Source organism: Schistocerca gregaria, chromosome 1 (genome assembly GCF_023897955.1).
Source record: "Schistocerca gregaria isolate iqSchGreg1 chromosome 1, iqSchGreg1.2, whole genome shotgun sequence".
In the NCBI taxonomy this organism is placed as follows: Eukaryota; Metazoa; Arthropoda; class Insecta; order Orthoptera; family Acrididae; genus Schistocerca; species Schistocerca gregaria.
The window spans coordinates 899215782-899243148 of NC_064920.1; the positions used below are offsets into that span (position 1 = coordinate 899215782).

General features: G+C 40.5%; 1 protein-coding gene across 1 annotated transcript in view; it reads right to left on the reverse strand.

Moving 5' to 3' along the window:
• Positions 1-27367, reverse strand: part of LOC126280670 (uncharacterized) — a 283317-nt gene that overhangs the window by 192864 nt on the left and 63086 nt on the right. The window contains exon 5 of the mRNA XM_049979787.1: positions 18841-18961. Coding sequence (XP_049835744.1) covers positions 18841-18961 — 121 coding nt within the window. The remainder of the gene's footprint in view (positions 1-18840; positions 18962-27367) is intronic.

The window sequence follows — 27367 nt, forward strand, 5'->3', positions numbered from 1 at the left end:
GGGTTGCACAAAAACTGTGACAATGCTCTCGCAAGCAGGTAGTGTGTAAATAGTGATATCAGCTCTGTGAGTAGATCATGTGCCTCATGTGTACTCCACATCAGCCCCATAAAACAATTAACGTCATATGGATGGTACTGTACACAGAATTAATACTACTCCCAATCCACCAGTCCTACTTCTGCACCACTGCCTTGCCCCTCACAAACTAAAGGTGGCCAAGGCTGTGATCAAGGAACTGTTACACGAGGGCACCATCAGACTGTAAGACAGTGTGTGGGCATCAGCGATTACTATGGGAATGAAAAAAAAGATAAAATTTTCTGCCTGTGCAGGGACTGCAGACATTTGAATGCATGCATGATCATTGATAGTTACCCCACGCCAAATATTCAGGACGTCTCCCAGGAACTGGCTGGTGCAACCATCTTTAGCTTGACTGACTGCAAAAGTGCTTATTTGCAGATCCCATTCACCATGGAGGGCATCGAAAAGACGGCAATAATTACACTGTTTGGCCTATCTGAATTCTTCTTTATGCCCTTCAGACTAAAGAACGCAGCCCACCCTTTTGATATTGTTACTTGGGTGTTGTAATTATCTTCTCACAAACAACTCAAGATCATGAGAAACACCTCCAAGTGGTATTCGACAAACTAGCTGAGCATGATGTAGTCAAGGAAGACAAATGCCAACTCTGGCAAAAATGTGTAACATTCATAGAGCGCCTTTCCGATGCCTCAGGCATCTGCTCCACCCTGGAAAGAAGAGGCCAAATCTGTAACCTACCACCCCCAATAGACTATCAAGAGTTGCGACATTTTTTAGGGGTAATTAATTTTTATCGACAAGACCTCCCCCATGCTACAGGAACACTCACAGAGTCACTGCGTGGCAAGAACATGTCAGGCAAATGTAAGCTCACTTGGACTCCTGGTATGCAAGCAGCTTTCAAGAACATTAAAACTGAGCTCACTCAGATCACCACCCTGGCATTCCCATCACCGAACACCCATCTGGTTATAATGGCTGATGCCAGGGACCGGGTGATTGGGGCAGTGTCCCCTGTGCAATCCCACCCCTACGATTTTTCTCTTGGAAACTTACTGACTCCCAGTAAAGGTGGTCAACCTTCAACTGAGAGCCTTTGGTGATATATGAAGCAGTTTGGTACTTTTGAGGTGACATCGAGGGATGGCCACTTGCTGTCTACACAGACCACCACCCTCTGGCTGATGCTAAAAAAAATCTGACAGCCAATACCTCTGCTCAACAAATTTACTTGATTTCACAATATACTACAGATGTCCGCTATGTATGCAGAGCAGAAAACACAGTGGCTGACTACCTCTCATGACCTACCACCACATCAACACACCTTGACTTCAGCCAACTAGTGGAGGCACAAGCAAGTAACACCGATCTTCAAAACCTGCCATCGGGACACGTAATGGGCCTCCAGTTCAAGCAGTGCACCATTGCAGGCACAACCAAACTAGTTTGCTGTGACATATCCCATGGTCAGCAATGACCAGTCATTCCGCAGAACTTCAGGAAGACAGCTTTCGACCTCCTCCACAACTTGTCTCATTCCTGAGTATGCCTGACACTGGACTCATTTGGACTAACATTAAATGGGACGGAGCTGCATGGTCAAGAGCCTGCATCCAATGCCCACAGTTAAAGACAGTATGTCAAGCCCAACTGCCCTTTGGAAAATTCCCCACCCTGAAGGGCCATTTCCAACATGTCCACATAGACCTGGTGGGGCCACTCCCACATTCAAACAGATACAAGTACATCCTGTCAGCCATAGACAGGAGAGCTCGATGGGTGGAGGCCACACCTCTGACTGATATCTTGGTTGACACCATTTCCCAAGCTTTCACAACACTAAGGATCGCATGCTTGAGGCTGCCCAGCATCCCTGATAACTGACCAAGGCTGGCAGTTCAAGTTGGTCCTGCTCTCCGAGCTCTGCCACCTCTGTGGGTGCCACCAGTTCCTCATGATGGCCTACCATCCTCAATCCAATGGGCTTGTTAAATAGTGGCACCGTACCTTCAAGACAGCACTTATGCCACAACCAGGAGTGGATGGAGGCACTCCCCTGGATGCTGCTGGGCAAACAAGGTGCCTGCAAAGAAGATCTGGATGCCTCACTGGGAGAGGTGTTCTGTGGGGAACCGATCACCCTCCCAACTGAGTTCATATCAAAAACCACTGACCCCATGGATTTCAACTTGCCAGACCTAGCAAAATATGTCAGGTACCACATTCGCCACAGTTGCATTCCACCACCTTCCTATCATGGTAAACCAACTGTATCTGTGGACAAGGAAATCCAATCATGTAAACATGTCATGCTCAGGACTGACACTGTCAAACCTGCACTCCACCCTGTGTATAGTGGGCCATACAAAGTGCTGAAACGATGGCCAAACACTTTTGATATATGCAAGCTGGAAAAGTGACAACAGTATCACTGAACCACCTAAAACCAGCGTGGGCTTTAGCAAGCACTCCTGGTGTTTACCCTCTGCCAGCCCCAGCTCCAGACCCCTCAAGCCAATTTACAGTCCGCCTAGACCTGTGAGACTACCTCCCAGGAGACATTTCCATAACACTACAGGACTAACTACTCATGGTTAGGTCCAAATCTGACAATAGACAGTCGAGCTACAGCATGGTCTCAGGGTCATTACAGCACTCCAAACATCTTCTGCCTGCAATTCAGAAAGCAGGTCTGAAATCCACTCCTTCCTCAGATGGCTACCTGCTTGAGTCATCCCCAGAGCACTTCATAACGACAACTGATGTCCTGGACACCACCACTGGTGGACCGAAGCCTCACCAGATGACACACCACCAGCTTCCAACATCTCAAAGGACACTTCCAACACTCCATTAGCATGACCATTGACATGATGTGCCGGCTGCCATTTACGGCTGCCCACATACTTGGCAGACTACAATACATTAGCCCTCACTATCGCCAGCAGGACGATGCAACCGGTCACACCGTGCTCCACATTTGTGGATGGGTTGGAGGCTCTGTGGGGACATAGACCCACTGGTTCACTGGTTTTACCCCCAAATACAATAATATCGCTGCCCTATTGCAGCAAGCACAACCGTATCTTTTCCAGATCAGTTCTCTGTAGTGCATGCTCTATGATAAACGCATTGCATTGTGTATATGCTGCAAGAATAAAAGTATTCATAGTAAGTGATGGAAGTGTAAGTGATTATTTATTGTCGTAATTGCCATGCCTGTTCCACACCACCTGCACTTTCCTGTTACAAACTTACCTGAAATTAGAAATTATCACAACAGTAATCAGAACGAAACCAATAAACAACAACACTTACATTAAATGCAATTGCAAGTAAGAACTGAACTGATTAGCAAAACAAAATAACTGAGCAGGAGTAAGGCCAATAATGCACAACAGTCGATCTTGGATAAATTACGGATAGGAGATAGCTTACACTGCTATTGATACATCAATAATTTAAATCTATCAGTAGCCTTGTTGAGTATCAACAGTTCGTAACCAAGACGATGTGACTTACCCAACGAAAGTGCTGGCAGGTCAATAGACACACAAACAAACACAAACCCACACACAAAATTCAAGCTTTTGCAACCAACGGTTGCTTCGTCAGGATAGAGGGAAGGAGAGGGAAAGACGAAAGGATGTGGGTTTTAAGGGAGAGGGTAAGGAGTCATTCCAATCCCGGGAGTGGAAAGACTTACCTTACGGGGAAAAAAGGACGGGTATACACTCGCGCACACACACACACACACACACACACACACACACGCACACACACGCACACGCACACACACACACACACACACACACACACACACACACACACACACACACACACACACACACACACACACACACACACACACATATCCATCCACACATATGCAGACACAAGTAGACATATTTAAAGGCAAAGACTTTGGGCAGAGATGTCAGTCGAGGCGGAAGTACAGAGGCAAAGATGTTGTTGAATGACAGGTGAGGTATGAGCAGCGGCAACTCGAAATTAGCAGAGGTTGAGGCCTGGTGGGTAACGGGAAGAGAGGAGATATTGAAGGGCAAGTTCCCATCTCCGGAGTTCTGATAAGTTGGTGTTAGTGGGAAGTATTCAGATAACCTGGATGGTGTAACAATGTGCCAAGATGTGCTGGCCGTGCACCAAGGCATGTTTAACCAAAGGGTCATCCTCATTACCAACAAACACTGTCTGCCTGTGTCCATTCATGTGAATGGAGAGTTTGTTGCTGATCATTTCCACATAGAAAGCTTCACAGTGTGGAATGGGTGGCAGCTGTCATAATGGAGGTACTGTTGCTTGTTGGTGGGTTTGATGTGGATGGATGTGTGAAGCTGGCCATTGGACAGATGGAGGTCAACGTCAAGGAAAGTGGCATGGGATTTGGAGCAGGACCATGTGAATCTGATGGAACCAAAGGAGTCACGGTTGGAAAGGAAATTCTGGAGTTCTTCTTCACTGTGAGTCCAGATCATGAATATGTCATCAATAAATCTGTACCAAACTTTGGATTGGCAGGCCTGGGTAACCAAGAAGGCTTCCTCTAAGTGACCCAATAACTAGGTTGGCGTATGAGGGGCCATCCTGGTACCCATGCTGTTCCCTTTAATTGTTGGTATGTCTGGCCTTCGAAAGTGAAGAAGTTGTGAGTCAGGATGAAGCTGGCTAAGGTAATGAGGAAAAAGGTTTTAGGTAAGGTGGCAGGTGATCGGCATGAAAGGAAGTGCTCCATCACAGTGAGGCCCTGGACGTGCAGAATATTTGTGTATAAGGAAAATGGTTCAAATGGCTCTGAGCACTATGGGACTTAACATCTGCGGTCATTAGTCCCCTAGAACTTAGAACTACATAAACCTAACTAACCTAAAGACATCACACACATCCATGCCCGAGGCACGATTCGAACCTGCAACCATAGTGGTCACGCGGTTCCAGACTGAAGAGCGTTTAACCACACGGCCACACCGGCCGGCTATGTATAAGCAAGTGGCATCAGTGGTTACAAGGATGGTTTCTAGGGGGTAACAGATTGAGTAAGGATTCCAGGCATTCAAGAAAGTGGTTGGTGTCTTTGATGAAGGATGTAATGGGTTGAAGGTGTTGATCTATGTAGGCAGAGATACGTTCTGTGGGGGCTTGGCAGCCAGCTGCAATGGGGCAGCCGGGATGATTGGGTTTGTGAATTTTAGGAAGTAGGTAGGGGGTTGGGGTGCGGGGTGTCGGTGGGGTCAGGAGGTAGATGGAGTCAGGTGAAAGGTTTAGTAAGGGGCCTAAGGTTCTGAGGATTCCTTGAAGCTCCGCCTGGACATCAGGAATGGGATTACCATGTCAAACTTTGTATGTAGTGTTGTCTGAAAGCTGACGCAGTCCCTCAGCCACATACTTCCAACAATCAAATATGACAGTTGTGGAACCCTTGTCCACCAGAAGAATGATGATGGATCAGTCAGCCTTCAGATCACGGATAGCCTGGGCTTCAGCTGTGGTGATGTTGGGAGTAGGATTAAGGTTTTCAAGAAGAATTGAGAGGCAAGGCTGGAAGTGAGAAATTCCTGGAAGGTTTGGACCCACCTCATCTTCCTCAAAATCACCCTCTCCAAACCATCCAGGAATTTCTCACTTCCTGCCTTGCCTCTCAATCCTTAGACACAAATATTCTGCACGTCTAGGGCCTCACTGTGATGGAGCACTTCCTTTCACGCCGAACACCTGCCAGCTTATCTAAAACCAGTTTCCTCATTACCTTAGCCAGCTTCATCCTGACACACAACTTCTTCACTTTCGAAGGCCAGACATACCAACAATTAAAGGGAACAGCCATGGGTACCAGAATGGCCCCCTCATACGCCAACCTATTTATGAGTCACTTAGAGGATGCCTTCTTGGTTACCCAGGCCTGCCAATCCAAAGTTTGGTACAGATTTATTGATGACATCTTAATGATCTGGACTCACAGTGAAGAAGAACTCCAGAATTTCCTTTCCATCCTCAACTCCTTTGGTTCCATCAGATTCACCCGGTCCTACTCCAAATTCCATGCCACTTTCCTTGACGTTGACCTCCATCTGTGCAATGGCCAGGTTCACACATCCGTCCACTTCAAACCCACCAACAAGTAACAGTATCTCCATTATGACAGGTGCCACCCATTCCTTATCAAACAGTCCCTTCCTTACAGCCTAGGCCTTCGTGGCAAATGAATCTGCTCCAGTCCAGAATCCCTGAACCATTACACCAACAACCTGAAAACAGCTTTTGCATCCCACAACTACCCTCCCGACCTGGTACAGAAGCAAAGAACCAGAGCCACTTCCTCGTCCCCTCAAACCCAGAACCTCCCACAGAAGAACCCCGAAAGTGCCCCTCTTGTGACAGGATACTTTCCGGGACTGGATCAGACTCTGAATGTGGCCCTCCAGCAGGGATATGATTTCCTCAAATCCTGCCCTGAAATGAGATCCAACCTTCATGAAATCCACCCCACACCACCAAGAGTGTCTTTCTGCCGTCCACATAACCTTCGTAACCTCTTGCTTCATCCCTATAAAATCCCCAACCACCTTCCCTACCCTCTGGCTCCTACCCTTGTAACCACACCGGTGTAAAAGCTGTCCCATGCACACTCTCACCACCACCTACTTCAGTCCTGTAACCAGGAAGGTGTACACGATCAAAGGCAGAGCCACGTGTGAAAGCATCCACATGATTTACCAACTGATCTGCCTACACTGTGAAGCTGTGTATGTGGAAATGACCAGCAACAAACTGTCCATTCGCATGAATGGACACAGGCAGACAGTGTTTGTTGGTAATGAGGATCACCCTGTGGCTAAACATGCCTTGGTGCACAACCAGTACATCTTGGCACACTGTTACACCGTCCAGGTTATCTGAATACTTCCCACTAACACCAACTTATCCGAGCTCCGGAGATGGGAACTTGCCCTTCAATATATCCTCTCTTCCCGTTACCCACCAGGCCTCAACCTCCGCTAATATCGAGTTGCCGCTGCTCATACCTCACCTGTCATTCAACAACATCTTTGCATCTGTACTTCCGCCTCAACTGACATCTCTGCCCAAACTCTTTGCCTTTACATATGTCTTCTTGTGTCTGTATATGTGCAGATGGATATGTGTGTGTGTGCGAGTGTATACCCGTCCTTTTTTCCCTCTAAGTTAAGTATTTCCGCTCCTGGGATTGGATTGACTCCTTACCCTCTCGCTGAAAACCCACATCCTTTCACCTTTCCCTCTCCTTCCCTCTTTCCTAATGAAGCAACTATGGATTGTGAATGCTTGAATTTTGTGTGTGTGTTTGTGTGTCTACCAACATATCAACGCTTTCATTTGGTAAGTTACATCATCTTTTTTTTAGATATAATGTTCCCACGCGGAATGTTTCCCTATATTATATTCAACTATTGATTATGATGGAAACAGTTATCTTCAGCAAAATGATCATTAAAACCACTGAATATCAGCCGTGCACAACACTGACGTATGTTAACTGAAACCATATTCTTTGCAACTTGTGCGTAATTAATTTGGGCTCCATACATCTGGTGGAAAAGTTAGTTATAACCATCATGCTATGAGCACAGTTTTTAAAGAACCAATCTGATTCAAATTATTTTCATTAAAATGAGTTTGGGACCACCGGTCCACATTTATTTTTGCACATTTGTATTACCTTTGGCATTTATGTCTAGAGTTGCGTAATTTGAATTTGCCGCTGAGATAATTGTTAAGATGGCAGCAGATCATTGATAGAGACTTTCTGTTGTTAGAGCAAATAGGATAAGTATTTGAAATGCTTATTAAACTTTACTTTCATATTGTGCTCTATTTAGACTTGATCAAGCAAACATTTGATTTTTTTCTAAGGAAAACATAGACAAAAAAGACACGATAAAAATTGCTATCATCAATGGCTGCGCTCCTTGCAGTGGAAAGAAATAATTAACACAGATAATGCTTACTGAGAGAGGAATTAAAGTTACAAATAATTATTCACTCATATTTATAATAATAATGAACTCTATTCTCAAGTAATAATTAACAAATAGTTACAGTTTCTTAACAGACCTCAGTTTGATATGCGTCCGCAAAAGCCAACCAACAAAATGTAAAAACAAAAGAAGACAAACGCAGATCATAAAAGGAATTTACAACTATCATTGTCTTTGTCTGATACACATCAATATTGATTTATTTATTTATTGATCCATTTGCATCTGCAGCTGCACAATGTGCAAGAGATATTTGGATTTTTTTGTTAAGATTAACAGTTTTACATATAATATACCTTTTTACATAATAACACACATTAATATATCAATTAATGATGAATACTTAAATAAATGTTGTTACACTATATACAGAGAGATAAAATATAAATATTCTTCTGAATGAGACTACATTGGGTAAATATACAAAAATTTAGCTATGCAGGTATTCATTTACTGTGTAAAAGCAGTGATCAACCAAGTACGACTTCAGTTTAGATTTGAAGTGACCAATGTTTTGTATGAGTTTAATTGTATCTGATAAGGCACTGTATAGTTTGATACTAGGTTGGATGAGGCTGTTTTGAAATAACTTTGTGTTGGCACTTTGCACATGTACATCCAATTTTTGTCTTGTATCATAGCTGTGTATTGTGTGATTTTGAGTGATTGAGTGGTCTTTTTGTATGTAAGTTTTGCTTTAATACATTACATTTTCAAGTATATATATACAATGAAGTGGCAGGATCATCCTTTTTTTTAAACAACGGTCTACATGATTTGTGATTATCTGCCCCTTCCATTATTCTTATAATTTTTTTAAAAAAATTTTGAATGTTTTGATGGCATCTCCAGAATTGCCCCAGAACATAATCCCATACCAGAGGTGAGAGTGTACAACTGCATAATATACACACTGAAGGGTGTTGTAGCTGGTACAGTTTTTTAATGTACACAGCACAAAACAAGAAGTACTTAATTTTTTGTCCATTTGCTCAATATGTGCTTTCCATTTCAAATGTCTTGTAGATGAAGTCCAAGAAATTTGGTACAGGTTGTTTTGGCAATTGTCTGTCCGTATAGCTGTAGATTGGGTGATATCAGTTTTTTGTGTGTGCTGTGTGTATATCCTTAGCTACAGTTTTTTCAGTGTTTATTATTAAGTCATTGTCATCAAAGTAACATGTTAGCCTGTCAGTGGTTTCTTTTATGTTTTTACAAGAGTTTCTTCTGAGTTTCCTGTAATTAGAACACTCATATCATCAGCAAATTGAAACATTTTACTACTGTCATTGTTTATGTTTAGGTCATTTACATAGAGTAAGAACAAAACAGGGCCCATTACTGACCCTTGTGGCACTCCATATTTAACAGTCAGTAGCTTGGAATTATATTTCCTAATGACATTGTCCCTTTCTTGATCTATTTCCACATATTGTTCCCTGTTTTTAAGGTAAGAGCTGAGCCAGTTGTTAGCTGTTCCCCTAATGCCAAGATTTTCTAGCTTGTGTAGCAATTTGTCATGATTTATGGTGTCAAATGCCTTTGACAAATCGAAAAATATGCCCATGGAAAGATATGTCTAATTACATCATAAAATATTATACAAATAATTAATATTTATCATCAATTTCACTGTTTTTTCATATGACGAATAGATAATGTTTATAACTGTTAGAGGCATAATCTCCTCTCCTCGCACTGTAGCTAAAATTTATCTCGTGGATGTTACATAGGTCATGTGTAATTTCTTTATGGTGATGGTGGGGGTAGGGGTGGGTGGAGGGGTTGGGGGCCTACTGCCTTCCCCCATTTTAGCTACATCCTTATATATCCTTAATCAGTTTCTTTATACTTTGCCCTTCATTTTAATAAGCACTTGATCTCAGATTCCAAATTCTACAAATTCTACAGGTTTTAGTCTTTATATATGTCTATTTTTTTTCTTCTGCTTGTTTCTGACTGTTCTTTCTTAACTGATCTCTCAGTTTCATCTACACTGAAGCCATCCATAGGTGAAAACTGAACTTTCTAAGTGAACAGATTTATCACTTACTCTCTCTTAAACATTTCAGACAGCATGAAGCCAATTCTCTATGTACTGTACAGTTCACGACAGCTTGAAAGCCCACCAAATAATTACCTCAGGTACAAGGAGTCATGTAAAAATGTCAAGTTTTCCTCAAACTCCTTCCACAGGATTGAAATACATCCAGTACAATGAGAATGAATTTCCAGTTATTATATGTAGCAACCCTTGGATCATATGTTCACTTCTGCGAACTGCAAATAATCTTTTGTTAAAATATTCATCATCAGCTCTTTGTAGCTACAGTTGCTCTCATTTACCTATTCCAACTTCCAATGGAATTCTCCAAAATTTGTCTTACCCAGTTTACACTCACTTCAGTCTCTTTGCCATTTTTCCTGTACTTCCTTCCTCATTTAGCAGATTTCTTGCCAATTTTGTTCTTGAGGTTTTTAACCTCTCACTTCATTTCTTCTTTGAACCGTTTAGTGACTCATTCTAACCTTTCATTACTTTCTTCAGTCTTCTCCATTATGTCTTATGCTATCCTTCTTTTATCCCTTTCATTTATTTGAGACTGGTATAGAACTGTTATGCTGTAGCAAACGACACACACTAATGATTATGTTTAAATATTACTGACTGTGACTAGAGAGTGAGGCACTCTTTTGGTTGATCACACGCATTGACTTGGTGTAATCAAAAACATGTCAGGAATCAATGATTTAGACAATTGTTGTTAGACAAGCTTAAGAATAGTAAATCTGTAATTCTTTGCTACACTAGTAATAGAATTGATTATGCAATTTAAGTCTGTATATACTAATAGTATGGAAAAATATTCTATTCATTTCAAGGGATGTTTTCCACTTTTTGGCTTTTTTGTATTTAAGATCAAAAGTTCATATACACATAGTCAGCTACATCTGGATTGTAAGAATCAGCATAGACTGGATACAAAGAAAGAACCTGCAGTCTCATAACAGTCCTGTTTGGGAAACCAAACTATGGAAAACACAATAGACCACATTCCTTGCTGTTCCAGCTCCAGTCAACAATTTCTGTATCTTCTCCTTCTTTCCTGACAGTCTGGTCTTCATAGACCTCTTGATAGTCACAAACCAGTTGCCTGAGTTCATCACTTGCTGCTGCCTGCCAGCATTCCATGTGCAACGTATTAACATCCTATTCGCTTTCACATGTGTGTGACAGGATGTGAAAGTCAGTCAGAATGTAGCATCATCACTTCCCCCTAAAAAAAATCGAAGCTGAACACTCAGCAAGCAAGGTGATGCTCACCATCTTTTTCAATGTCTGATGTCCAATACTCTCTGAATTCCTCAGGCATGGATAAACCGCTACCAGGAATATGTGCTGTAAGGCACTCCATAGCCTATCCACCAAGAGCAAATGCCATGGGCTGCTCATGGGGGGATTGATTCTGTTCACACGCCTCCAAGGTTGCACAAAGTGTAATGGCCAAGTTCAAGTGTGAGCAACTTTAGCATCCATCCTACAGCCTGGACATGGCACCTTGCGATTTACATGTGTTTAGTCCACTAAAGGAACATCTCAAAGGGGAGCACTTCAAGTTGGATGATGAAGTGAGGGACGCAGTGGAGGACTGGCTCCTGTCACAGCCACAAGAATTCTGGGAGAGGAAATCTTTTGGACAATAAAGGTAATTACTTTTGAATAAAGAGTTCAATTGTACCCACAGTATTTTTTGTACCTTTTCTTTTGAACACCACTCATACTTCCTGAAAAAGCAGAGACTGACTATGAAATCCTTTTTATCCATCTATGTGAGAACTAGATTAAATGTTGGTAACTCCTTCAGGTGCAAAGAAGCTTTTCACACTTCTAAGATTAATGAAACATAGAAACTTTTAAACTAATTCCTTGCAATTTTTGCATAATCAGGTATAAATTTTTGATAATAATTTTCCAGAGCAAGAATGGATTGCAACTTTTTTACCATACCAAGTATGGTACTGTGAAACTGTGTATATGACTTTCACATGCTGTGGATCAGATTTGACTCTTTTGTGGCTAAATAGTGAGCCTCTTGCACAGTAAACTGACTTTTCTCTCTGCTCAGAGGCAGTGACCATGAGTGATTAAGCTTACTCCACAGTCTTATGATGTACTCACCAAAGAGAGAAAACAGTAATGTGACCTAGGTAGATCATACATTTTGCAGGGTTGACTCCTCACAACACATCACTCAGTAGGTATGCATACAGAAAGTGCTTGAAGCAATACTGATAGTTTCATGTGGGAACTATAAATGGTGTCAATTACAGGATAACACTAAAATCAAAAGAAAAAACATTGAATATGGTGTCCTGAAAGATTGGGTTTTTAGCCCACTGCTATTCTTGACCTACACAACTGCTTTACATCTTTCACTGGAGGACAATTTAAAAATTCTCATGTTTGTTTATGGTTCAAGTATACTGATAAAGGGTATAAACACATCCATGACACAAATTTACAATTATTTTAGAGCATACAAATTAATCCTCAATCTTACAAAGACTCATATTATGCAACTCCAAACAAATAAAAATAACTTCTGGCTTTGAGAAGTAAAGATCAGCAGCACACTCTGGGTGAGGCTTCATGTGTGAAGCGTCTAGGTATTCAGATATATAACAAACAGAGATGGCATCAGTGCCACAATAAAAACTTTGTTTAGTTGTTAGAACACAAATAAAGTCACTTTAGAATTGAGTTTGTTGACAAAACACTTTCACGGCCCATCCTAGAATATTGCTCAGTTGTATGAGATCTGTGCTGTGAGCACAGAATAGCGAGTATACAGAAAGTAATGCAGGGGGATGTCTCCTTTTATTTGTATGAAGTCAAGTGTTGCGCTTCACACCATACCAAAACCAAGCAAATGTGAAACGATGGCTGCCTACTACTGCCAACTGCACTTCACTACTTACTGCAACTTAAAATGGGCATTCTTAAAAAAACAGCAGTAATCTAACAAACAAAATGAAAGCTTTTACAAGAGGAAATGTTAATGAAATGAGTTGTGATAAATCCTTAGCTAAAAACTTATCCTTAGCTAAAAACTTAACACATAACCTTATGGGAATGAAGATGTTACATATGGTAATATCTAACCCAACATTAAGTATTCGCTCGCTTACATTGAATTTATTTTATATTGATCATGTCAGTACAAACACATCCTCTCAAATACAGAGTTCGGAACACATTGAGATCAACAGTTTTCAAAGAAGTTTGTTCTCAAAGATGAGGCAGTCGACTCTAGCAGTCGATAATAAATGCCACAGCCGCCCCCCCCCCCCCCCCAACCCCCGCCACCAGTAGTGAGGAGCACGGTAAGGATGATGAGAGGTGTGTGTGCACCCAGCCAGTTGATGGCACAGGTGCAAGTGACTGATCGTGTTGTGGCAGGCGCTAGTGCGAGGCGAGATCGGACCATTTCTTGATGTCTTGGTAGGCGCGACCAGCGGAGGGAAGGAGGCGCAGAAGGTGTCCACAGGTTGACAGTGCCATGCTGCTGATGGCATGGTGGAAGCAGAAGGCGGCGGCCTATCAGTACGGAGAACTTCATCGTGAAGAGGCTGTGCCGCGCAGCAGGGTTTTGATTCGATCAAAGGCGCGGAGTGCGTCGAAGATGTGATGCGATGTATTGTCAAAGTATTTGCCGGTGAGCATTGTGGTAAGTGCAATGTGTGCGGTAACAGTTTGTTATTGGCCGTATGACATAAGGATGAAGCATGTCGTGGCTTAACAGGTTGCGTAAGAGATTCCGGATGAGCAACACTCGCAGTAATGACAGAGTTATAGGGGTGCTTGATGTCACAGCAGGGGAGAAAACACCAAAATGGTGAAGGATCATCAACAGTCAGAGGCGGAACAATGACAGGAGCATCTCATTGCATGCTGTGCTCAGTCGGTGTCGGCTGCAGCATGTGTAACTGATCTTGTACCAACAAGTTGTATGTCGCAATTTGCTCACGTAGCTGTTGCAGTTGTTTAGGCAAAAATGTATGTCGTGAAGCAGTCTGCTGTGTATCACTGAGTAAGATGGGGTCGAAATCAGAATCTGTCTCTATCAAAGGGTAAACTGGCGTACAAGACAAGGTCAGCGGCACAGTATTGACGTAACAGTTCAGGTAGAAGAGATCGTGTGTGCGTTCGTGAATGTGAAACTTAGTACTTGGCAGCGGTGGAGTGAGAACACATTCACTGCTGTATGAAGAATTGATATGGCTGAAATCATCTTCTGGAGTGGGTGAACAAGTTGTGGGCGCGATTGAGTAGCGAACGGCCGGGCGGTAAGTGTGTGTAGTGTCGGCAAATTGTTGACAAGATGTGGGTGTGGTAGCCGTGGCGGGATCGTACGTCATGCAGCTATTTGTTTTGACTGGGTCGAGGTCAGTGAGCCAGCAGGCGGTGGCCGTGAAGTTGCTGTCAGTAGTGGTCGAGCAGAGTCGGTGCGGCTTGGGTCATGCATAGAGGGAGGTGTGGCATATCCAGTGTTGTATTGAGAAACAGCCAGCATTGTCGTTGGTGTAATTAGTGCATTGTCATTGATCGGTAGGATGTCCTTGATGAAATTGTTCCTGTGATGTTGGTGATAGGTGCTGAATTAAAGCGGCTTTCGCTGTCGGGTATTTGCCACTCAAATTGTCCCAGATAATGTGCGTAATTATATAATAATAGTCCTTTAGGTGCCTGAAGAGTACGAGGTATTTTTCACTTTCGTCAGCGATGCCATAAGAGGAGAATATATACTCTGCGGCCATGAACCACATTGGAAGTTGGTCCGAGAGAAATGTTGGTAGTTGAATGCTGCAAATGAGGGACAAGCGCAGAGAGGCGGCGGAAAAGTTGGTGTGAACATTCAAACTCTGGAAGACAGGCTGTGCGGAAACTGGGTCGAACGAATTAGGGCGCAGTGTGGAAGACATGGTAGCCATGACGGGCGTTTATGAATTCGACCAGGCATGTGATTTAGGCATAGTTCAGAGTTCGTGCAAACTGGGATTTGCAACATAGTCTCCGTTTGTTGCAGTACATTGTTTAGCATGATTGCACGGTGTCGAAGCACTGTACTGACGAATGTCACTGTAATAATTATCACACAAAAGCAAGTCAAAATTGTCCAAATTAATCGGCAAAAGAGCACTGCACCATCCAGAAGTGAAATTACCGACGCGTTGAGTGGATTTTGACGGATGACGTGTGCACCTCAGTCACATTGTCGATGTGTGAGAAGGTGATGAAAGTTACCAAAAAGAGCGATTCACACAAGAGTCGGGAATTTACACACTAATTACACTTCCTGTACACTGCATTCAGACGCGGCGCGATGCGAAGTCGATGGATCTGACAAAGGGTTGCTGCATTGTTTGTCCATGGCAATGTTCCAGTACACGTTTCTGGCATCGTAAGCGGTGTTCGTGAGCATTGGGGTTATCAGCATGGGGATTGAGATGTTATGTATGGCAATATCTAACCCAACATTATGCATTGGCTCATTTATAATGAATTAACTTAATTTTTATCGTGTCGGTACAAACAGATCCTCTCGAATACAGAGTTCGGAACACACTGAGATCAACAGTTTTCAAAGAAGTTTGTTCTCAAAGATCAGGCGGTCGACTCTTGCAGTTGATAACTGCCACAACCTTTTAAATTCAAGTGCAAACTGTGAACAGCTACTGCTATTATTTTCAGATGATAATGAATCTACTTTGTTTTGTAAATATAGTTTTTTTCCTTGCAGTAATTTTATTTTACTTCCTAATTTTTTTCTTTTCTGGTACGATGATAAATTTCCAACAAACACAGCTGTTAGGGGTACTCTGCAGGAGACTCAGTGTTTGTTCAGTGCTGGGATTTTTATTCATATTTCAGCTTGAAAGTAATACACAGGTACTATTTACTTGCATGCCTGGATGAGTAATCATTAATGAAGATTGACACTCATCCAAAATTAATTCTAAATAAATTGGCGAACATGGATACCCAATGTTGTTAAGGCTCATGAGAAGTGAAAAATCTGGGGTCAAGTCCCAGGCTGGCACAAATTTTCATGTCGCAGTAATATATGTGGTATATCTATAACTAGCATATCTGATGCCAAGATAATTGTAACCACCAAACTTATCTCAAATTAATGTAATTATTACTCTGAATGCAGACAGCAGGCTGAAATAAAATTTAATTTACACAAATGTTTTGAATTAGGCCCAGACCTGTAAGTTCACTCTAACATATTATGTAATATGAATCACATTTACTTAATAAATGATGATTGATAAGTGCCACAAAGAAACTTCTGTCAAGCTTTGTCCTAAATATGAGATTGTTTCAGCTTTTCCTTTGTGTAACTCTTGGTGTGAAATGTCTTCTTCATCATTTTCTGCCAGCAGTGAGTACAAAAATAAAGTGCTATCACTAATTTGAGAAATTTTATGAACTGTTCATGACAGAGATGCAGACTATTTGTACAGACAGCACACTCAAATAAAATACTTTAACTTCTAAAATATGTTACCTACATTTAGAACACGGTAACGTATCACCCATAATGAAACAAATGTAAAGTAGCCAGCAACCACATTCTCACTGTAAACCCTTCAAATTTTATGCTGCAGAGTACTAGGAAATTAAGTACCAGTATCACAATAACTGTGACCAATATTGAAAAAAATACACAATTCATCCTTGAGCAGTAATACAAGACTATAAGGTATGAAAGAAATTAATTTTGTGTGCCAATTAGTTTTCTCAGAATTGAATAACAGCTGTTACATACAGTAGTGAAGGAAATACACAAATGCAAAACAAGTCATTTTTAATTTTTGAAGAAGGAGAATCTCTATTTAAAAAATTAAAAAAATAAAAACTAACTCTAGCAGTTGATGTAGCTTTGCTTCATTCACATACAGCATTTTCTACAGTTTAATGAGCTTTCATTGTATGAAGCAAGAAAATTGGAAAACTCATTTTTCTGATGTACTACTAGCAGCTGCTTCATGGGAACCACACATTAATTTACTGTGTGGTATTTTTTTTTTACTAGTGCTGCTCATTATGTATTTCTAACTTTATCAGTTCACAAACAAATTTTTACTTGAAGGTGGGCCCAGCAGCTAAAACAGTTAATAAAACAAACAACACGTATGTATTACCTTTGGATTCAGCTGTTTACTGTTTCAATATGTCATACTTTGCACACGCACACTAAATTTTGGTATGGTTTGCAACTGAGTTTCCTTTCCTTATACTCTCTATTCTGTGATGCGAGGGTACACAATTTTTGCCTCAAAAGTCAGAGGTGTGAAATTTTCTGTAGTCTTGCCACTGTATATAAATGATTAATTATGTAGTAATATTAAAGCATATGATTCAAACAGAACACAGGTCCGCCTTGTGCATAATATATGCTATGTTAGTATAGACATTTGTTTGTTTTCATGTTATTATTTGTTTGAAATATTCCCTGGGTGGCACGTGATAGTTGGAGTTTGCAAGCAGAGGCCTATACATCACAACAATTATTTCATGGAATTTCCACAACTGCACAGACACGGAAGGGGTCTGCGTACTGTACAGATCAAATGACAAACTGTTAATTTGTTTTAGCATAACTGAGATATCCATACAGAAAGCATTTTGTGTACATCCATGCAATAAATGCACAATGTTGCATTGTTCAGTGGAAATTTATTCAAAGTAATTTAAAAAATATTTGAAATGGAGTATATTTCAAGAGCAACCTTTTTTTTTTTTTTTTTTTTTTTTTTTTTTTTTTTTTTTTTTTTTTTTTTTTTTTTTAAATGATTCAGCCACCCAGAAACCCCTCAGCACTAAACAGTACCAACAGGGGATGCTGAGCATATACAACGAAGAGCTGCACAAATGGTTACAGGTTTGTTTGACTCACAGGAGAGTGTCATGAAATGCTGAAAAACATGAACTGCCAAATGCTTAATGACATATGTCATCTTTCCGATGAAAGATTAAACATAAAATTTCAAGAACCAAGCAAAGATTCTAGAAAGATACAGCAGACTCTATCTATAACGTTAGACTAATTATGTGCACAGAGGCATTTAAACAGTTCTCCTTCCCATACTCCATACATGAATGGAATAGGAAAATGCACATGAATGTGGCAACTTGTGAAGTATCCTCTGCCATGCACTTTATAATCACTTACAGAGCATGGATGTAAATGATGAATTTAAATTCAACGTCATATGTGTAAAGTGGTGGTGTCCAAGTCTGTGTTGAAGAACTTTTCATTGAGAAGTCCCTTCTACTGTGTTGAAGAATATCTTTATAGAAACACATGAAAATAAATTACTTCATTTTATGAAAGATTATAATACTGTAGTGCTAATATTAAGTATGTTATAATCCAATAACATTTATTTTCTCCATGGGATTTATGAAATACAGAGCATGAAATATAACATAATGTAATGCAATGAAATAAACAGTAGCTAAAAACAAAGATTTCTTTTAGGGGGCATGTCATGGTACTGAGTAAGTTTTATGTGACAATCACTGTGTGTATAAAGCTCATGTTATATGTACAGTTTGACATATTCAGAGTGTAACTGAAGCAAAAATGTGATGTATCAACAGAACTGAACACACACCTCTGCAATAAATTGTATATTACGATGTTCTACTACAATCATAGTTTTCATAATATGTAGTTACCTCTGAGTCATTTCATTATGCATGTGGAATATAGAAGACTGCAATTTGAGAGTTTTCTGTAGTTTCTCTTCTAAGGTTTTAGTGATGTCATATTCTATGTTGGCATCCTTCTGTGTGGTTCCTGAAACAGTAGTTTTGCGAAAAATGATGTTTTAAAACTTCTATTAAATTCTAAGATCAATGTGTCACAGAAATTACAGTGGGATTGAAAAAGCAAGCGTGAGAGAGAGAGAGAGAGAGAGAGAGAGAGAGAGAGAGAGAGAGAGAGAGAGAGAGAGAGAGAGAGAGAGAGTTTGTGTGTGTATGTGTGTGTGTGTGTGTGTGTGTGCCGTGTGCGTGTGCATGGGAGCCACAGAGATTGAGACCAGGAAGAACTGAGGAGTCACAGGATAAGTTGCAAGGCGAATCCCTTCTACATTTTTAAGAAAGCTGATTTTTTCCTTTTTTGTGGAAGGGGGGGGGGGGGGGGAGGGTTAGTGATTTCAGATTGCAGATATTATAAAGAATTCATTGAAGGGCATATTGTGCTCAGCAGGATGTTTCACCACTGGATAGTAAACTGTACAGTTTCTCACAATTTGGTGGTGGCCATTCATTACAGTGGACAGCTGCTTGATGATGATGCTCACTTAAAGGGCTTACTATATGCCTTGGTTGTTTCCAAAGGTAGCCCTGTCTCTGACAGGGTAGAATATGCCTATGATACAAACATTTAATTGTTTTGCACACATCCTTTTACAGCTGTTTCACTTGTTTATTTTTATATTTTCTGCATTTCTTGGTGTTTTTACTTTTTGATATTCCTTTTATATCTCTCACATTTGCCTCCCATGCCCCCCCTCCCCCAGCTTGCCCTTTACCAACTATCACGCCCAGACTTTGTTTTCCTTTATCTTTCCCTCCTTATAACTACATTCCATCTTTAATCATTCCCATCTGCTTATGCAATTCAGAAAGGTTTCCTATCCCTAGCTAAAACTCAGTCCCCATCCTCTTCAACACTGCTGAATACATACAATTACTTCCTCCCCCCCCCACCCTTTTCCCAAATGGCCTGACCATAAAAATTAGCTTTTTGAATGCAATCCCTCCTTTCACAACAGTCCCCAAGTCATAAAATTCCACCAACCCCTCATAAAACGTTAATAGGAAAACATATACACAGTAAGTCATCCCACAACCACTTACTACAGTGGAATTATGGTATGTTCAGCCTTTCTATACTGATGTATTCTTATGTTAAAACTACTCCTAACCCACTGTCATATGGGAAAGGTACCTGTGAAAACCAAGTGCAAGACCTGTCCTATGTACTGACCCAGCATGTCTTATTTCATTCCATCACCAACACAGCCTATCAGAAGCAAGACCACCTCTGAAAGTTGTCACATCACATTCAAACATTTCTTTAAATTTTGGATAGCCTTTCACATAGGTATGGCCATCAGTCAGCTATCCTGATGATAAGCCACCACCCAACTGTGAACAAGAGCAAAATTTTGTGTTCCTTTAAGTTTTCATTACAGATAGAGAATTCCACCATCTTTCAGGCATGCACACCTGGAAGATGGAATAGAAACAAGATTCTCCCAGGGTAGAAAATGCTGCTGAGCATAACCTGCATAATTTCAATCGTTGTTTCACACTCTATGCCGTATGAACTCCACCCACACCTCCACCCACACATCACACCCCCCCTCCCCCAACATAAGACTTTCCAAGGGAAACACCCCTTTGCACTCCCCACAGAGTTAGTGGCAGGATGGCCCAATGGATAGCCCATCAAAAACTGAACACAAATCAAGCATGAAAATAGAAAGAAGGGCTACTGAGCTGTGAAAAAAGTAGCAAAACAGTAAATGGTCCAAGATCAAAATGTGCAGCATTGAGTGAATTGGAAGAGCCATGAAATTGTGGTTATGTTGTCATGGTGTTAGGCTGCAAAGTGAGAGATCCACGTTCAAATCTCCCTCCCTCGATATATATATATATATATATATATATATATATATATATATATATATATATATATATATATATATATATATATATAATTACAAACTGTCCAGCTGTTCATTGCATTCAAATCTATGTCTGTGACATGGTGTAATGTCCATTTGCAACTGTGAGGCTTAAGGAAGAGATCTACAATGAAAGTTGATTCCCCAAAACTACTCTATTAGCATCTGAAAGGAAATGGCTCTGTAATGGGAACTGCATGTTCAGATGACAAGGCGAAAAGTGAGCTGAATCTCCCACTGGGAAACCTGTCTGGTGTGACACACATCACACTGGTGAAAGTATGTGTGTCATATAATAGGAATCTCTTATGAACACATCTAACTTGTATGTCTGGTGAGTGACTGATATATGCTCCTTCCCTGATTTACTACCAAAGAAATTATGAAAATGTAATAGTTTGTCAGGAAAGTGTAACAAATCTTGATTCAGTTCATAATCCCACAGTTTTTCCTGTGTTCTATCAAAACATAGGTTTTTAATGTTTTTGGAGTTTTACACAAGTACATCAAATCCTGCATACGTCCAAGCAAATCTGAACATGTCCTGGAACTTAGAGAGCAAAGACGATTATGTGTAAGAGCTTGGGCTTCTGTCCTGTATGGCTGTCAGTGAGTAAAGCAAAATCTTTATGCAGTTAAGTACCAATCACACATTCATTAAAATCTTCCACTAGTCTTTCCTCAATATTACCTGATACACTACAATTCACAATAACATTAGGGATTTGTGCAAGTACTCCATTCATCTGCTGCTGAACTTGCAGTCCAAATAAACCACTTATTTCAGATAAACACAAGTAAAGTGTAAGTAAAATAAATCTTGCTTTGTTAAGGGCATACAGTATGGTGTAACTGTGGGAGGTGGCATACAGCTGGTCTATACTACATTTCTCCGACTAATGATATGTGGGTTGATTCCATTTTATCATTAAAACTGAACTGAGCTGTGTTGATGACATTTGCATCTTCATATTGTTGATATTTGACTTTACTTGGCTTAACAAACTTCACAAAAAAATTTACAAGTTCTTCCCACATTTTGCATTGTTTTAGCTCTCATATTTGGTAATATATCTGCTCATAATTTTTTACTTCCTTTTGAAAATGAGTAGTCAATGAGGAAGTCTTAAAGTCCAGAATTATGTGTTTAGCATAATGCAAACCCCAAATTTGCAACTGTTTATCATGCACTGCACTTAATTCATTTCTGGTTTGAATAAATTGTTGGTGTACATGGTTTTCTAATTCAATGAAATGTCTTTGGGTTCCACCTTGTTCCAAAACTTCATTGTAGTATTTAACTGTGCTGTTGCCTCCATCCCTTTAAACTTCTTGGATTTATTTGTAACTTCAATCCGTAACCTATGGTTGCATCATTTAATTGGTTTGGATGGTATTCTATACTAGAATATTTCCTTCATGTAACTCAACAAAATGATGTCAGATTGACATCGTCACAGCATCTCTTCTTCATGTTCTTTGTATGAATCATCAACATTCTCATCATCTGGTACACACAGTCATGCAGCAATCAGCAATGTACCTTCATCACCATACTTACTATTTATCAACAAATGTAGGAAATAATCATAGAAATATTACACAATCATCCAATAGCTTAACAAACTTGTAGATCCTTAAATTTTGGAAAATGTTCATGGATCTTGTTATGCAAGTCATGAGCCATATTTGCTGGATTCATATTGCCCACAGAATATCAGTTATGTATCTAACCCCCCACAACCAAAGGCACAAACAATCCACTGCCAACCAGGCAGCTCCGTCAACAGTAGTTCTCTCTCCGCAGTCCACTGTAGTCAACTTACATCCATACTCTTGTGTTCCATTTTGGAAGTTTTGACTCTTGAATTCATTTGTTGTAGCATAGTTCACACTCATTTATTTGTTGTTTTCATTTCTGTGAGATGTGTATGCAGCATCTTGCCTGCTCTCACTATTCATCACATTTACTTGCAATGCTGATATACTCCTAATACATATTCATATTCTATAACCAATGTATAGTATGATAATTTCCAAGACTACAGAAAGAGAATAGATGTGTCAATGACTGAGATAGTTAATAATTTTGTGGGTGAAAAAAGAAAAGACGGAGGCATGAGGGAGATTTGCACACAGATCTCCCACTTTGGAGTCCACCATCGTGGGCGCATAACCACCACACCAGTTCACTTAATGTTGTACATCTTGAGCTTGGACTGTTCAATGTTTCTATTTTGCTCCTTTTTTCACAGTTCAGTACACTTTCTTCCTGTTTCCATGCCTGGCCTGTGTTTAGTTTTTGACAGGCCATCCACTGGGCCATCTTACCATTAAATCTGAGGGAGGTGCAAAGGGGACTTTTCCTTGTCACAAACATATAGATTAGAATAAATCTTTATTTCTCTTTCTGTAATACCTCAGTGCTCATGACCACAATTGCTGCTAGTCCCCAGCCAATTCTATCTGACCCATATTTCCCATTTCAACCCATTAATCTACCCTGACATTTTCCATATTCTCTATCTTCCTCTGTTCTGTTTCACTCCCAGTTCTTCAATTCTCACTACCTATCCTCTCCTTCACTTTACTGTATGCCAATCTCCTTTCCATCACTAGGATAAGCTTACTAGTGCCAAATTTCTATTCTATTCCCTTCTTGCCTCTCCCTCCCAAGCATCAATCACTCTCCCTCCTCTCCTCTTCTACCTCCTTTTTCCTCTCATCCCTTCCACCAATCATGGAACTTCAGCCCAGTTGGCCTGCATTGCTGAGACAATGTAGGCAGCAAGAACAATGTTGCAATAGTGTGTGTTAAGCAGCTTCAAAGAAGAATGCTTGAAAGTTCATCAATATTTTCCATCTGTTTGTGAGTATGTAAGTCACTCAATACCTCAGGTAAACCACTAAACCTTTACTCCTTCTGTAATTGAGACAGGACTTTCGAGTGTCATATTAATAACTTGTATCAGGTACCTTATGCAGATATATATATTAGACCAAGAGTGTTGTGACCACTGGGAAAAACATGTTGAATGTTCTGGAAGTTCTGTATTAGCAACATGATAACCCTCATCATACAAGAGAGGAACAACTAGACATTAATATAAATAATAATCATAACACCATGAAATTAAATTATTTCATCATCATAGTGCAAATATTCTACAGTTGATGCCACTTCTAACTTCCCATATTCCACTTCCTCTGATCATGACAATTTCCTTCTTGTACTCCTCTGGCAGCCATCGTGTCCCACACATCTTGGCCCCAGCTCCTCCTAGGTTGCCCATGCTTTCTTATATCTGCCGGGTAGTGCTACAATTTCTTTGGACATTAGCCATCATCCATCCTTTTTAGATATCAATAACATTTTATATATTTCATCTCTAAGATGTCTACCTTGTTTTATCAACACCCATAGCCTCCCTTATGTTACTATTTGGTACACAGTCAAGTTTGGGGATGCCACAACTTTGCCGTTCATAGTGTCACAAAAATATCAAAATTCACTTGAATTTAACATTTTTTTGAAAAATGTTAAATGATGACTTATGTGTAACAGTTAATGAATCAGACTTACTTCATTTAATCATCTAAAATAATATATGCACAGATGTTTGTAGCAATTATAAAGTGAAAAATAAAAATCAATCCTAAAAACCCAGAATCCTAAACCCCTCACCTGGTTCAGATTCACTGATGACATCTTTGATATCTGGATCAAAGATGAGGGCACCCTGTCCACATTCCTCCAGAACCTCAACAACTTCTCACCCATTTACTTCACCTAGTCCTACTCAGCCCAACAAGTCACCTTCTTAGATGTTGACCTCCACCTCAAAGATGGCTACATCAGTACCTCCGTCAATATCAGATCTACTAAGCACCAGCAATACCTCCACTTCGACAGCTGTCACCTGTTTCATACCAAGAAGTCCCTTCTGTACAGCCTTGTTACCCATGGCTGTCACATTTACAATGATGAGCAGTCTAAAAAAAATAAAAAATAAAATAAAAAAAATATCACCTGATCTTATGTTTCTGTTCTCCCACCACCTCCCAAAGTCCCACTGTCTGGCCCCAGAGAAGCATTCCCCATGTAACTCGGTACCACCCAGGATTGGAGCAATTGAATTACATTCTCCACCAGGATTACCTCTCATTGGGCCCTGAAATGAGAAATGTCCTGCCCACTATCCTTACCACCCCTACCACAAAGGTACTCTGCCATCCACCAAATCTACACAATAGTCTTATCCATCCTTACACAACCACTGCTAACAATCCCTTACCTTATGGCTCATACTCCTGTAATACACCTAGATGCAAGACCTGTCCCATACATCCTCCCACCACCAGCAGCTCCAGTCTGGTCACTAACATCACCTATCCCATCAAAGGCAGCATTACCTGTGAAACCAGTCATGTGATCTACAAGCTAAGCTGCAACCATTGTACTGCATTCTATGTAGGCATGACAACCAACAAGCTGTCTGTCCACATGAATGGCCACCAACAAACTGTGGCCAAGAAACAAGTGGACCACCCTGTTGCTGAGCATGCTGCCAAACATTATACCATTCATTTTAATGACTGCTTCACAGCTTGTGCTGTATGGATCCATCCCAGCAACACCAGCTTTTCTGAATTTCACAGATGGGATTTTTTCTTGCAATACACCCTATGTTCTAGTAACCCTCCTGGCCTCAACCTTCATTAGTCACTGTCCTCGTCCATCCAGCCCTTTTCCTGTTCCCATTCCAGCACTACAAAGCCATCATTCCACCATCACTCCTTTTCTGTTACTCCCTCCCCCCTTCCAACCTCTCCCGTGCCCTCCATTAACCTGCACCACTTGATTGTCCACCAGCCCCACCATACTATCCCTCCCTCTCCATGCCCCAGCATCATCCTTACCCCCACCGAGTCGCCACTGCTGCTTGCAGTGCGATTTCAGTTGCCTGAGACTGCAGTCGTATGTGCGAGTTGCATTTGCCAGTGTGTGTGTGTGTGTGTGTGTGTGTGTGTGTGTGTGTGTGTGTGTGTGCCTGTCTGCAACTCAGGATCTCCACTATATAGTGAGCAGCAACTTTCCTTTTCATAATATTGTTACATTCCATTCTGGATTTTCCATTGTTTTACTATACTACACATTAGGTACACAGCACACAAAAGGATTAGATATGAGATGTGTATATGATCTCTGACTTTGTTACTTCAGCTTGACATGCAGCCAACACGTGCTGCAATCAAAGTCTCTCAATGAGTGAGCAAAAGGTTACTACAATTAGACTTGAACCACTAGTGTGTATATTTCATACACACTACAAGAAAGAAAAATTAAATAGCAGTTTTAGTAATCCACATTTCATATGTCAATTTGTTAATTTAGGATGCAGCATAAGACTCACAGTGATGTGGTCGTCAAAGTTTGTGGTCACATTGTGTAGTCCACTATCAAAACATGTCTACAGATGTCTCTGTTCCATTCAGTGGTTCCACTCATGCCTTCCTAACTTTCATAGGACTACTGTCCTGTTTAACCATAACATTATGGTTTGCTAAAAATACTTAATACAAATCACCCATGCTGTTCTATCCAAACTCACTCTTACACCATCCAATGTTAACATAAAATACTGTCACTTCACTTTAAATTTTCACTTTGTTTTACTGCTCTTAATAGTCTGAGCTTAGAGTAAACAGGGTCCTGCTGTTCATATAAGAGAGAGTGCTGCATCCATATTGACACTGCATTCTTAATCACTTATTACTGATATGTTGTTCTACAAATCCTTGGAGTTTGGTTTCATTTGGACTGTTCATTCTGCTTCTTGTATTATGCACAAACTTTAAAGTATCTGCAACTACTCAGTTCATAGGAGAAATAAAAAAGAGTGCTCCCAGCACATAATCCTACATACTTTAACAAGTACGAAACATGAAAAGACTGGAGTGCTACTTAGCACACAGAAGAGGCATTGAGTTGCAGAAAGACCTTAGTGTCTGGAGAAGACTGTGGCTATGAGTATGCAAGCTGTGCTTGTGTGAATATGTGTGAGATTTGTTTTGTCTACATATAATGAAGGGCTTAGTCCAAGAGCTGATAATATCTGTGCCTGTCTGTGATTCAATGCTTTCTCTATGTGGTAAGTAGCAATTTATCCTTTTCACATTGTAGTAAATATGAAACAAGGTATTTCTGAAAATCTATTGAAACATGAGTGAAGTAGGTGTTGGAGACATTATTCAACAATTCAGTCTGTTGTTACATGGCAGTGATAATTAACTATGGCCTCAAGAAGTTCCACAAATAATGGAATTAAAGAAGTTCAATAGTTTTATTTCATTTCCTTGGCATCACAACTGGAAGTTAGCTGAAAGTATGTCACTATATGACGAAATAACCTTATAATTAGCTCCACAGCACTTCTTTTAAGTTTCTGTGTCTTATAATTTTTGTACTTTCTTTTAGGATATTATTTCCGTATCAAACAATCTGC